At 43.9% G+C, this 14958-nt stretch overlaps 1 protein-coding gene across 1 annotated transcript; it reads left to right on the top strand.

Moving 5' to 3' along the window:
• Positions 1–61: 61 nt before the first annotated feature.
• Positions 62–12703, top strand: jazf1a (JAZF zinc finger 1a). The gene is made up of 5 exons (XM_051389538.1): positions 62–356; positions 7876–7948; positions 9221–9417; positions 10768–10937; positions 11926–12703. The coding sequence occupies exons 1-5, from the start codon at positions 242–244 to the stop codon at positions 12100–12102; spliced, it is 732 nt and encodes a 243-aa protein (XP_051245498.1). The 5' UTR covers positions 62–241; the 3' UTR covers positions 12103–12703.
• Positions 12704–14958: the final 2255 nt, after the last annotated feature.

Genomic DNA, 14958 nt, shown 5'->3' on the forward strand with positions numbered 1-14958 from the left:
GGTAGGCAGGTCGTGACGTGGTCTGTCACCAGCCAGCCCTACCCCCATCCCCACCCCCACCATCCCGCCTGCCTCCCAGCTGCGTCCGCCGCTGTCCTGTCTGGCCGCCCGGTGTCTGCTCCGCCGCTCCGCGCTCTGCGGCGCTCCCACCCCGACCCCGAAGACTCTGCCTCCTCGTTCACCACCCCCGGCTCCCGACACCCCCTCCTCTCCACCCGGTGAATGCACCAGCGCCGAAAACATGACGGGCATCGCCGCCGCTTCTTTCTTCTCTAATTCCTGCAGGTTCGGGGGCTGCGGTCTCCAGTTCGAGTCTCTCTCCGAGCTCATCGTCCACATCGAGGACAATCACATCGGTGAGTCGGGCCAGAAGGGGGAGACGGAGCTAGGCAGCTAGCCGACGTTAGCTAGCCTCCTAGCTAGCTAGCTGAACGCATATAGGCTCGGCTGTGCATTCCGCTATTCCTGCCGCTCGCTCTCCGTCGAGGCTCGTTTGAGTGCGAGTTATTCAGCAACACGGGACTTTAATTCCTTTAAACAACAGTGCTTCTCTGTGAAATAAGTGACGGCTCGTTTTTTTTTTTATTCTGCATTAGCTGTGATAGTCACCTTTTGCAGCGGTAACTCGACTACGAGGGCCGCGTAGGTCTCATAGGTGTAACTAGCATTCCGGCCAGGCAGCGGTTTCACGGCTAACATCGCGGTGGAGTCGGTGTGTTTACGTTTCCAGGCCTGATGCAGAGCGGTCACGCCGTTTGTGTATTGAGCTTGCCAAGTAGTCTGTCGCTTTTGTCACCTCAAGTGTCTCAGCGCATCGACACATTAGTGCTTTCTGATATCATTGGTGTCACTTAATTAACATCGGTTGAACCAAGTTGCGGCAGACATGCAATTAAAGGATTATATTTTACTTCCACGTACAGGAGCTTCAACTTGTTGCTTATTAGATTTCCATCTGACAGTAAACCCTCTGATAACTGTCACCTGACATCTAGAGACTAGAGACTGGTGGCTAATCACTTTACCCACCATTTGTCATGAGACACACAGAAATATTTAGTGTTTGAACACCATATATAACATAACTTATTGATAAGTAATAATAAAGTAATAAGTAGTGCTTCACTTTAACAATAGGTTTTTTTGTATCGGCTGTAATTGATGCATTTATCAACTTATATTTGTCACCATGGATGCATTTGACAAATATGGCCTGTCAGAGAAGCTGAATAGATATTATGTTTTAATTGCAGTTAACTAATGACCTGAATGAAATGCCTCTCTTAAATGAAATCTTAGTAAAAGTCATTAGCATTGCTTTTTTTTTTTTTTTTTTTTGAGGGTGTGCTGCTTTGCTATTGCCCTAAAATAACAGGGGAAAAACATTCAGATGTAGTTTAATTAGTGCCCTGTGAATGTAATGCTTGTTAAATATTTAACACTTTTTGAAGCACAGTTCAAACTGTGTGTCTTCTGCATAAACACTAAATAATCCACTGTGGTAGATTAACCTATAATCCACCATGGCAAATCACACTATAGAAGAATCAAGGGAGTTGTGAACCACCTAAACACTCAATAATCTGTAACAAAGTTGATGTGGGCTAATCATTATTTGCGGCGTGTATCCATCCTCAGGAGGCTGTTTGAAGCGGGTGAGGCGGTGGGGTGAGGGGGTAGAATGGATGCTTCATTGAGCCAGTCTCCATGGCAACTGGCTGTCTCTAAAGGGGTTGGGGGCAGTATATTGGCGGAGTTATTGCACACCTGCTGTCTCACTAACAAAGAGCGCTCCCGAGCAGCCAGCTGTGGTTAAGGCACCCAACATGTGATGTCACATCATATGTGGGACAGGACCGATGTGTGTTGTGAATGTTTAAAAATTGGGGGGGGGGTGTTAAGTTTTTTGTGAGCGTGTTTGTGGGTGAGGAGAAAGTGGAGTGGTGTGGGTGATGGTGTGGTGGACCACTCTTCATCCTCCCATATGCTCTATGGATCACTTGCAGATTGACCAAAGGGGGGGGGTCCTGTGAATGACCATTTTCTATTTTGACTTGTAGCTATAAGTAGACTCCAGTGTTTCCCCCAAACCAACCACTAAACAAATTAACGGGTATGAAGTGGCGGAAATACAAGAATACTGTCTTTTTAGCCACACAGCCAATACCCCACAGGCACTGATATATGCCCCATCTGGCTCTTTGACCTTTGACCCCAACCCTCAGTCGAGCAGAATGGCGGTTTACCAGTCAGATCGCTTGGATTAATGAGCTGCCCCTCTGCTCGCTGCTGCTGGTCATCAGTGGCGTTTAAGATCACACATAGTCTAATCAATACGGCTCGCAGATCAGTTACCACAGGGATGATTGTGACAGATGGAGGGGGATTGAGGTGAGAATGTGCAAGACGAGGGAGGGGAGGGGTGGGGAGGGATAGTGGCTCCCACTTTACTCCCCTGTTTAGTTGCAGGAGTGTTGGATCAACAATCAATCAGGAGATAAGCGAATTTGATCTTCCGAGCTCCTTCTGCGCGAGACGTCAAACAAGCTGTTTGAGGCTTTGTAGATAACAGATCGCAGTGGTTGTGGTCAGTTGCAAACAGATTATGAAAAAGCAGAGTCACAATAAATCAGATAATCAAGAGGTGACAACATGCTTCTGCTATCAGACATAAATAGCTGTGAAAAGTAAGTTAGTGGGTCTGAGGTCAGGGTGCTGAAATCAGTGTATGCCTGTGCTAGAAACATATGGTAATTACCGTAGACTGTGCCGCCATCTTGTGGTAGGATATCGTATAAGCTATGTATCCAAAAAATGCACATTTTTTTCTTCAGCCTCTGGTTTGGCCCCCTGTGTACCTCAATTACCTCAACTTGTATCTTGTTTGGACTCCTGCCTCCTCTCACACAGTACACAATAGCTGGCAGCAAACAGACCAGATGAGCCTTTCACGTTCCTTTTCCGTGAGAAAATGAGATCATATGTAGGTCTTTGGGCCTGACCTCATCCTAGAAGAAAGGATAGCCGCCTTCCAATAACATACCCGTACTGTTTAGATTACAGCTAAATGCAAGAGGAAATGGGTTAGGTGAACAGTGTTTAGTGTGGTGTTGGTTGTTGTTGAAGGCTTTGTGCGGTGACTCTAGGTAAGGTCTGAGGAATGTAATGATGTCAGGCTCGCCCGGCTGGCATGCACGGCAGCGTTGTGCTCTGTTCTCACCTGCACAAGCACAAACCTGCCTCTTACCTCAACAAAGAGGAGGTGGGAGGGAGTATGGGGGGGGGGCAGATAGAGATTAAAAGTGAGAAAAAGGAGAAGAAAGGAGGAATAAGAGCACAGGGAAATCCCAAATATCTCAGCTTTGTTTGGACAGAATTTACTTGGAGTTTTGGTTTTACAGCTGGAATCAAAGGCTGAGATGTGACTTGACATGAGGAGTCGGGTCAGCATTGTGTTGTAATAGTGTAGGCTGAGCCCTGCTGAAGCACGCTGATAATTAACCTATTGCAAGTATCTAAAGGTGTAATCATTCTGTTGGCTGTATTCCTTTATCTGCCTTGGCTCAAAGAAAAGGCAAACGCAAACACAGTGGTATGGTAAAACAGTTTCTGCCTGTCTGTTAACAGGAAGAAAAAGCCCTACCCTCCTGTGTTGTTTAATAAAAAATATAATTGTATAGCTAAGAAGTGAATGGGTTAATTACCAGAATTTGTCTTTGTGTTAGTGTCTTTGATGTTGGGAAATTACTGGATATTATTGTTTGACTGTCAGGTAAATCATTTTGTGATGATATGATGTTCAGAGCTGAAATGATCAATCACTGAATCAGTGAATTGAAAGAAAATGAATTGTCAACAACACTGATAATTGTTTGAATAACTTTTATTATTATCCTTTTGCATTTTTCTGTTGTCCTGATTAATGAGTCCAAGCCAACTGTAAATATAAATTAAGTTTTTGCCTTTCACACAAGGGGATGTAATGCGTAACAGTGGAGCACAGTTCAAGTCCACAGTGACGTTTTGTCTGACCAGCAGTCCAAATCCTTAAAATATTCGGTTTACAATGACAATGACAGAGAGCAGCGAATCCTTACGATTGAGGAGCTGAAACTGTGCAATTGGAAAAATGAATCTTACTTAAATTATAAATTGGTAATCAAATAATTTGCTGATATATTATCTGTTGATCAGCTAGTTGCTTAGTCAACTAATTGTTTTATTGCCATTTGCCACATTACGATATAGATCAATACCCACAATTACCTTCATTAATATCATGTTAATGATTTTACCATGTAACCCAGCCCTACTTTCCAGATTGTTTCGCATCCCACTTTCAGAGGTGTGACACGGGAAGGGGGCGAATGTTTGTGCACGTTCACCGTACTTCCCAAATGACCTGTCAGGGTGTAGCGGAGCAATTAGTGGATTGGCATCCCAAACTGGAAACTGCAGACCCTCTCTTTTCACGCTACACATACACACAGTCACATAGTTTGGCTCTCGGAAGTCGCAGGGCCTGAGCGCCCCACCAAGCACTGGGAAGTGTAATTACAGACAAGTTTGCCTTTTCCCCCACCCATATCCCCCCTTGTCCTCCTCCTCCACTCCTCTCCCTCCATCCGGTTGCCTGCTGCTCTAGAAACACGTTAAAATGCTCTCTGTGGCTTAATTAGCAGTCTGCAAAACAAGCCATGCATTCTTGGCCTGCTTTCAACACATGCACACATGTAAAGACACACACACAGACCTGTACACATGTGCACATACATGTGGACACATTCACACAGTGTGCATTCACTTTCAGTTTATTTCCTTTATTTAGCACTTTAAAAAGCAAACAGAGATATATGTGTCCACATACAAGCATAAAGGCTTATATTTGAATAACAGATGTTGTGGAAATAAAGCAAGTTTAAAACAGGAAACAAATTAAACACACACAATTAAAAGCCAGAGAGTAAAAATGGGTCTTAGATGCAGACACACTCAGCCTGTCTAATGGCCTTCAGCAGGCTATTCCAGAGCCAAGGAGCCGCTACAGATTCAGCAGGGGGCAGCAGAACACTGCTGGTGAGAGATGGACGTCTGTGTTAAAGTGAATGGAGCGGCTGTTGATTGGTTGCCGCTTTTAATGACAGGAATGCTAATTAGGGAGATATTTATAGACCCTCGAGACCCTGAAATGTTTCAGACATGCAGCACACGTGCACAGAAACATGTACACAACACACACATTCAGATGGAAAACACACGGAGTCAGCTGCTGGCAATGTACTGCGTAGGCTAGATGTAAAACTTGCAAATTAAATCAGTGAAAATTGATATTCATGTAGCTTACTGTGTGTGTGCGTCTAAATGTGTGTGTGTGTGTTCGTGTTTGTGTGTGTTTGTGTGTGTGTGTGTGTGTGTGTGTGTGTGTGTGTGTGTGTGTGTGCGCGCGCGCGCGGAGGGCCCCTCCTGCTCCAGCGGCAGGATCAGCAGTGTGTTAGCTTCCTGTCCTGCTAGGTGAGCGGAAGTCGTAAAGCCGGTGAACATTTACTGCAACTCTCTCTCTCTCTCTCTCTCTCTCTCTCTCTCTCTTTCTCTCTTTCTCTTTCCCTCTTTCTCTCTCTCTCTCTGTCTGCACCTGGCTTACTCCATTCCCACCAACACCCCGCCTCCCCCCTTCTCTACACACACATGCACACACTTATCTCATCTTAAAGCAAAAGAAAAAACAACAACCCTGGGCTCTTTGTACATCCCAAGTTATTAACTCTGACATGTCTTTCTTCTGGTACTTGTTTTTTAATACCTGTCTGTCAAACATTTGCTGAAATGACATTTAACTGACTTCCTGCATACAAGATTTCCTGCTTTTCTCCGAGTTGCGTAACTGTAGATATCTTTGGAATATTGAGTAATTTGAAGACACCACTTATTGCTCTGGGATATTGTAATCTTAGTTTTTGGACATATCAATTGAGAGCTGAAATGACTAGTTGATTGACAGCATTAATCCATTCGTTTTTATAATTATTTATTCATTTTTCCAAGCAAAAGTTGCGAACATTTGCTGCTTCCAGCTTCCATGTTTTATGCATCACTTTGTCATACAATAGTAAAGTTTGGATTTTTGGACAAAACAAGATTTCACTTATTATACCGGGCATTTTTCACTATTTTGTCACATTTTATAGCCAAAACAATTCATCGGTTAACCAAGAAAGATATTGTCTGAAAGTTTTGGTTTGTTGTTATTTTCATGGTCTTGAGGGCTATATTACAGTCGATACATTTCTGAGCTTGTTTTAACAGTTCCAGTAGAGTTAAACATTAAATACATTTACATTCATTCATCTTAATAACCTCTGAGTGCTTCATTAGTCATCCCTATAACATCATCACAGACAGAGAAAGGAAATTGGGCAAGCTACAAAATATTCAGACTCAGTGTTTATAAAGAGGTCAGACCACAAGATGCTCATAGCTCTCATGTCATGTCTCGTGACTCAGCCTTATGAGAGATGTAAGGTCGAGGAGTGTTGGTGTGTGTGTGTGTGTGCTTATGCATGTGCAGAGAGCTCTGGTCTCTACATCTGAGCAGCAGGTAGGATTATTAAGGCTCAGCTATAAAAGACTGTCAGGGACCACCTCTGTGGACCACCTCAGATGTGTGTAAGCCTGTGTGTGTGTGTGAGCCTGTGTGTGAGTGTGAGTGTGTTTGTGTTTGTGTGTATGTGTGTGTGTGTGTGTGTGTATGCATGCCCCTGCTATCTTTTTCCCTCACCTAGCTTTTTCTGTGTTTTTTTTAACATACACTCGTTACTCACATGTATTGGAGGCCTCTGCTCTACACAGCAGCAGCAGCAGTAGTATGCATTTTTTTCTAGGTTGTTTTTGTGTTTGCTGGTCTCCTTGGTGTTCTCCTGCACAGTGGGAAGTCTGCATTCTCTTTTAATTATGAGGTGTGAAAGCCTGAAAAACCAAAGGCCCAAGAAGGCCAACACGCAAACACACACACACACACACACACACACACACACACACACACACACACACACACACACACACACACACACACACACACTTGGGATTAGTTGGAAGGGAGAGTCCAGGAGTGTGTTGTTAATTGTTGCACAGAGATGATCCAGTTCTTGGATCTGAATTGGGATACATCTGCTAACCATTACATACAAAACTGCAATTATGGACACAAACACACACACACACACACACAGACTTAGCCATGCATTCCATGGCCTAAAACCTACTAGTTCTTTAGTGTGGATCCCTCTGAATGTTCCCCTCTTGAACACTTGATGGCACTGGTACTTCACAGATGCACCCACCCGCAGTGTTTTCATGCACACTTGCCCCTGTTTCCCAGGGGGTGGGTGGTGGGGCTTTGAAGTTAGCACTGCTTCCCTCAGGCAGTGGAAGTTGCCTACTGTAGTGTGACTGAGTTAGCAAGTCAACTGGAAAAAGTGTGTGTGTGCGTTTCGGGTAATACACTGTGTACATTCATCACAGCCTCCAAGTTGCTCTTTCACTCTCGGACAAATTTCTTCTTCACCACATTCAGACTCTGGCGATGATTAAGCAGCCTTGGGTTACTTTGGGAAAGGCATTGGCACTAAATTACAAGGGGCTTGGCGCTGGCGTAATAATGCGCCACTTATGAAAGTATCCGAAATGTATCTGCAGGCCCCTCGCATATTATGGAGTAATACAGAGAACACAGTGTGAGAAACATCAAGTAATCTATCAGCCAGTCTGGCAGGAAGAATAGATGTGAGTCAGCTACTTACTACGAGTATTCACACAACATTTTCCCTCCACAGAGAGCGGTGATTAATCTGAATGTCTCTCCCTTTCTCACTTTCCCAGACACAGATCCCCGGGTCCTGGAGAAGCAGGAGCAACAGCAGCCCACTTATCTGGCCCTAAGCTACATCAACAGGTACACACACAACCAAAGGTGTCCATCCATAGAGGGCAGCATTGCTCCACCAGTGAAAGTCTGTGTTTCTGTGTGTACATGTGGCTTTGTGGAGAGCAGCTCAAATGACTGATGTCTTCCCATAGACACAGCACTGACTCATCCGCAGACCAGCACTAAAAAAACCACAGAAGACAATCACTCCTAACTCCATGTGCTGCCAACGGCACGGCCAAAGGCGTCATGTCACGGTTATGGCGTGTGTGTTTTTGTGTGGTGAACCGATATGTCACGTCCCACTTAATGCCCCGTTAAAATCCCACCAAGACACAGCAGTGAGCAAGATAACGGTAAAAACAGAGAGAGAAAGAGAGGATGAGGTTTGTTTTCTGTGGTAATTGTTCCATCGGCGAGGTTGTAAATGTCATCTGTATTCACTGTACAATGTTGTGATGACTGTATGTTTAAAGGGGCAGTTCATTCAGCAACTCAATTATGTCCTGTCAAACCTCAGACTTTCCCTCTCATAGCACCAGTGTACAGAACAGCCATGATTAGATGAGATGATATCTTAAAGGTTCCTATTCAGTACAAAGCACAAACAGTAGCAGGATATAAAGAAAACTAGGTTAGGTTTATTGAAGTTTTATTCCAGTGAATCACAACTGAACTGGGGTCATATCTTTCAGTTTTTAAATGTGGATCCCAGGAAGACAAGCTCTGCTTAAGGGCACAGCTTGTCTAATCATCATTCCTTTCAGTAATAATACCATTGTACTCAGCAAGGTAATTGCTGAGATCCTGGAACTCCGCAACATTGCTAAAAAGAAGTTAGATGGGGCAAGAAATACTAGCAGTCGGCTTATCAGACTTATTTGGGAGGGAAAACAAAGGCAATTAGTAAAATGAATACGCAACAGCCATCGCAGTTAGGGACTGACGTCCTGGTTCAGTTTTCTGTTATCGCACTTTTACCGACATCTCAGGTGTGCTCACTTTCAGTTTTACCTCCAAATAATGTGGCTTGCTGGCATGTATCCATCAGATCGTCTCACTGCTTATTTATTGCCCATCACACTTTTTTGCATTGTTGTAATAAACCAAAATTACCCATAAAGTTGTAAATGCTAGTAAAAGGTAAACTTCTGTATTGTTTCAAATATTTATTTTTTGAATAAAGTTTGCAATTCAGTAGGTTCACAGTATCGCCTCCACTTATAAGGTGCTCAAGTTGACATCAACATGGTTGTCAGCTGGGAGGTTTGCTGACGATCCCTCCTTGTGTGCCATCAGGTTCATGACGGATGCCGCGCGCCGGGAGCAGGAGACCATGAAGAAGAAGGCCACGCCCAAACTGTCCCTGTCCATCACTGGCGGAGTGTCCAGGAACAGCACGGCCACGCCTCCTCGCCACACCAGCGGTAACCTGACACCTCCCGTCACGCCCCCAATCACCCCCTCCTCCTCCTTCCGCAGCAGCACACCTACAGGTACGACAGGTGTGTGTGTGCGTTCAAATGTGTGTTTGAGATGAAGACAGACTGATTGCCCATACTTGTCGAGTGAATGGAGGTGTTGAAACTGACTAAGGCAAAATAACCCTACCGGCAGTAACAGAAAAGTCTTACAGTTATTGTATGAACTGCGCCATCAGGAGCCCATTCATCAAATTCAGACAGTGTCGTGATGAGCAAATGAAGATATTTGTTGAAGATGTCTGCCAAAAGAAAACGATCCGGCTCACCTTTTATTTAGTAATGCAAACAACAAATTATTCACTTTTAACCATTGAAGGTATTTTGTAATAAGTTGGATATTTGGACATTCTCATGCTAATATTTCCTCAAATTTCTGAATCATGAAGAAAATCTGCTTCCATAGTGGAAAGTGGAAGAGACCAGCCACTGTCTACTGCTGTTTGTGTGTGTTTGTGTGTTTGTGTGTTGTTTGTGTGTTGGCTTTGTTGGTCCCTGCAGTGAGCAGACCAGTCAACACTCTGCTAATTACATAGCAGCTGTCACGCTGTGTGTTCGCATGGGGCCGTGTATTGCACAGCCCAGAAGCAGATGTCCAATTCCAGCCCAAATGGTTACAAACGTAGTGTTAGGTCTGGGCTTATACACCAGCACAGCTACAGACACACACACACACACACACACACACACACACACACTCACACTCACACGCACACGTCCTCTTTCGACATGTGCCAGGGTGCCATCCATTTCCTCATGCTGAGGTGCAGCATTTCCTGTGAGATGGTGGGGGGTCAGTGGGTCTTTGTGTGTGTGTGTGTGTGTGTGTGTGTGTGTGTGTGTGTGTGTGTGTGTGTGTGTGTGTGTGTCTGAACATTTCAGTAAGGTGGTATGTGGATGTCTTTTGTGTGTGTGTGTGTGTGTGTGTGTGTGTGTGTGTGTGTGTGTGTGTGTGTGCATGCATGTGAGTGGAAAATGTTCTGCACTTAGCAAAGCACTTTTTCCAGGCTGAGCAATGGGGATCACTCCCACTTAATGATCTCTTTCTCAGTGCCAGCCCCTACGTTTTGACTCACAGGCGCACACAGAAGCACAAACACACACACACACACACACACACACACACACACACATGAACATGCACACCACTGCTGTTTTGTCTTAGCAGTGCTTTCATTGACATGTGGGCTGCTAATGAATCAAAGCAGGAAAAGAATATAGAGAGAAGTATTAATAAAAAGCCATGTATAATTTCTCTTTGGTAAACTCAAAAGTCATGATGTGCTTTTGGGTATGTCCCAATCCATGTTTCATCTGGGCTGACTACCGTTTTTTTTGTTCTGCATCTCTCCATGGTGCCCCCAGGCAGTGAGTATGATGAGGAGGAGGTAGACTATGAGGAGTCGGACAGCGATGAGTCGTGGACCACAGAAAGCGCCATCAGCTCCGAGTCCATTCTCAGCTCCATGTGCATGAATGGGGGAGAGGAGAAGCCTTTCGCCTGCCCTGTCCCCGGCTGTAAGAAGAGATACAAGGTAAGGCTATACCAGAGGACTGAGAAGTCAGTTACAGCAGCGCAGCCATAGGACACGAGGTTCAGTAGTTTCTGACGTCCACACTGGAGCTTTTGTCTGAGTATCACATGTCTGGACACATTATAAATCCAGAATGTCGTGATTGGAAGCAGTGATAAATATATCATGGTATATTTGCTTTGGTTGAATTTTATTGCAGCTGGTAACAAAAAACTCATTCAACTTGTAGTCCCTGCTCTTTGACTAATGGATGTGGGAACATTACTCTCTTATACCCTTTTTGGACCAAAACAGTGACGTAGGATAAAGCCATATTTGTTGTTGATCTGAATGGGTCCACATGTGTTTTCCAACCTGACTTTTCCAGCCGGTGTCTGACCAGAGTTTGATGCAGGTGAAGACAAATGGTAAACTGGTGAAGAGGGGTTTCTGCAATGACTTTACTTTAACAGTTACTGTAGAATGATTATATAATAATCAGTAACTAATGGGTATCCAATCAAAGAAACACAACAAATAAACAATATAATGATCAATAATGCTGTAAAATGCATTTTAAATTAGTTTTGCAAGTGGCTAATTTAGGATTTCCCAAACTTAATTGCAGGTTTAAGTTTGCAATCCTAATCTGTGTTAATGCTACCACTAGCAGCTGGTTATTTTAGCTTAGCATAATGATTGACAACAGCTAGCCTGGTTCTGTCTAAAAGTAACAAAATCTGCCCCACAGAACCTAAAGTTCGCTAAATAACACGTTACACTGTATCTTATTTTGTTTAAAACAAGATTTAGTATATGTGTAAGGTACTATAGTTAGACCTGGGTCAACAAGTGAACCACCTGTGACTGCGGTCTGGAATGAAAGGGTCGAACACAGGTTATATTGCGTGTCAGTATTGCGTGTCAAACATGGAGTTTGCGTGTAAAAAGGGTTACTTTGCAACCCTTCTCCCCTTTCATTATGTATCTCCTCTCCCGGTCTCTTCAGAATGTGAACGGTATCAAGTACCACGCCAAGAATGGCCACCGCACGCAGATCCGTGTGAGGAAACCCTTCAAGTGTCGCTGCGGCAAGAGCTACAAGACCTCGCAGGGCCTGAGACACCACACCATCAACTTCCACCCACCCGTCTCCACTGAGATCCTGCGCAAGATTCAAGGCTAGATCCCCTGGTCACACTAGTCAACTACCCCAAACATAGCCCTATCCTGACTTTCCTTATCTGATCCCTTTTATACCTATGCCACACACTAAAGGATCAAGTGCATGCTTTAAGTTGTTTTAATTTAGTTTTTTTTTTTTTCATCATTTTTCTTTGTTTGTTATATTATTTTTTTCTATCCATGTTATATCACTTGTATTTTTGAAAAAAAAAAGGTATCTTTGTAGTATTTTTAATGTTGTACATTTGCACATTCGTATATGCTATCACGTTACTTTTTTTCTATTGTTGGACTTACATAAGGTGCTAACTGTAAAAAACAACAGAAAGAAAAGACAAAAAAACAAATGTTACGAAAGAAGAGAGGGGAAACGCAAACAGAACATGTGAAACAGGAAGTGCAACTAAGCCCGGCCCCTTTTGCTGCTCATCTATGAGCGCTATGAAGTTGACATTAGTGCTGATCTAAGTTCTGCAGTCACTACACTCCCTTTCTGTTAAAGTTCGCTGAGCTTAGATCTGTGCCTTCGCAGTAACTTCTGGGGGGTTAAGTGCAAGAGTTAAGTTATACTTTAAATAGATATATTGATATAAAACAATAGATATGTATGTGTACATAAAAATATATAAAAGTATTCATGAACATATACATAAATAGTTAGACTTTATTTTCAAGCTTTATTTTATATATTTTATCAGTGTTTTAGATAGTGTTTTTTTTCTATGTATCAGTAAGTGTTCCTTTCATTCCTTATTTGCTGAGACGGCCAGTTTTGTCACCTCAGAGGTCAAACAGCTAGCTGACTTTCAGTTCCGAAAGTTTTTCTCTCACCACATTCTAGAGATTAGAAGCCAATACGCCTTTCGGTTCGACACGCACTCTGAATTGCGTGTGATATTTCACTGTTGATCAGGAAGGGACGCTCAGCGCTGAACCTATTTGAACACGGCCCAAGCCAGTAATCCATATCTTTAACATTTCATCCCCACAGAAAGCCATCCGTGTATTTCATATCTCCAGTGTTTCCTCATTCAGAGTGCCAGAGCTGTAGTTCCAGAGACTCTGCTGTGAAAGCAGGTCAAGCATCATACTGTATTCCGGTTGCCAAGATCTTTGATGTTGTTTTGTTTTTCCATGATTGTTGCCAACAGCTCTCCACTGCCAAACATTGACCATACCATGTGCCTGATGAGGGGGGGGGACGAGAGGGTGGGGGGGTGGGGTGGGGTGAAGGGCGGGGGTTGTAATGGTTTCACCCTGGAGGTCGCCAAACGTGTGGCAATGATTTTCTTCTTCATCGCGCCTCCAGAATGTGCAGATGAGTGGATGTACATCGACGGAATGTTTTCATGCATGCTTTCTGTGTCGTAACGAGAGAAACGATGTGTGACAGAAGAGGGTGGATTCATATTTGAAAGAGATTACCATCTACAACCTGTCATCTGTGAGTGTTGTAGACAAGAGCATTCCAGTTCATTGTGTGTGTGTGTGTGTGTGTGTGTGTGTGTGTGTGTGTGTGTGTGTGTGTTTTCAGCAGTATCCAAGTCATCAGCCTGTAGAGTGTTACTGTATTCTGCGTGTTTCCGTGCTCAGATCAGTCATTGTTTTCTGCGCCAGGCCGCTGGTTTGGACTCCTGTGGAGCAGGATGGCTGGCTGGCTGGCTGGCAGCCTTGTGTCATGTAGTGTAGCGGTGGCCAACTTGTTGCCCCCCTGACTGGGACTTCATCATTCATTGCCTCTAGAAAAACAAGAGCGGTGCAACGCCGCATGCCAAGACACATTGATTCATGACATAATTTCCCTCATCGTGCACAAGTTGTTATTCTGCGGAAGGCTCAAAGCATGAGCTTTTTCTCTTTTGTTCATTTGATGGGTACAGTGACCTCTGACTCGCACACACCCTCCTGTCCTCCAAGCTGCTATTGCCATGGAAACCATTGAGTTAGCATGGCAAAGAGACCTTTCTTAAAAAAACGTGATTTTCTACATTGTCTTTACAGGGCAGTACCCAACTTGCTTTTTTTCTGGTATTTGTCGTGTTTAATCCCCTAATTTATTTAGGGTGTTAAATGAACACATATTAACCCCCTCTTATTACAGTAATTACCATGCGCCTGTACTGTACTTACAATGCCTTTATGTAGTGTGCTACCTACAAATAAGCACAAATGTGGCCTGAAAGACATCCATGTCTATTCTGAAGCCCCAATAAGTGAACCAAGATCTCTAAAATCTTGCTATCAGTTTCAAAGTACATCTGTGGACTTGCTACCCTGAAAGTAACCCTGAGATAATGGTTTGCGTGTGATAGAAAAAGCTCCATTCCTGCCTTTCAGCGTAGGGGAAGAGTTTCTGTGGCTGGGATCAGAGCAGAGACAGACCCGAGATGGAACGGAGACTGAGAGTCTCCCGTTGGGTGCTCTGTCAAACACTCGTAAAACCATCCCCGCTTCACCGACACCGGCGTCACCATGGCAATAGTTTCAGCTTTACACGGGGGCCAATTGCAGTATTACACATATGGGAGAGGAGGAGAGGAGGCTGTGTGCAGAAGGAGGAGATGAGGGAGGAGTTTCAGTATACCGTGTACAGTGAATGTATTGTAACGTGTGTCTGTTGTCAAGTACTTTTAAATTATATTTTCGTATGTAACGTGGAGACCAATGTTTCCTTTTTGTATGGGGGGACAACAGGTTCTGAGCAGAGTAACTTGTAAATGATGTCAAACTGTCTTTCTATATAAAAGAGAAGCTGCTTAAATGTAAACAGGAAATGACTGAAAAAAAAAAGAAAAATACATTAAAAAGCTCTGTAGCTCGGACTGACGGTCGTGTTATTTCTTCCCTTTTCGACCCG

Source organism: Dicentrarchus labrax, unplaced genomic scaffold, assembly GCF_905237075.1.
Source record: "Dicentrarchus labrax unplaced genomic scaffold, dlabrax2021, whole genome shotgun sequence".
Lineage (NCBI taxonomy): Eukaryota > Metazoa > Chordata > Actinopteri > Moronidae > Dicentrarchus > Dicentrarchus labrax.

What these genes read in the sequence shown, in the direction of transcription:
- jazf1a (XM_051389538.1), top strand. Translation starts at nt 242, where the DNA reads ATGACGGGCATCGCCGCCGCTTCTTTCTTCTCTAATTCCTGCAGGTTC. An exon ending in CCGCAGCAGCACACCTACAG is followed by an intron (nt 9,418 to 10,767) that starts GTACGACAGGTG and finishes TGGTGCCCCCAG; the next exon opens with GCAGTGAGTATGATGAGGAG. An exon ending in GCTGTAAGAAGAGATACAAG is followed by an intron (nt 10,938 to 11,925) that starts GTAAGGCTATAC and finishes CGGTCTCTTCAG; the next exon opens with AATGTGAACGGTATCAAGTA.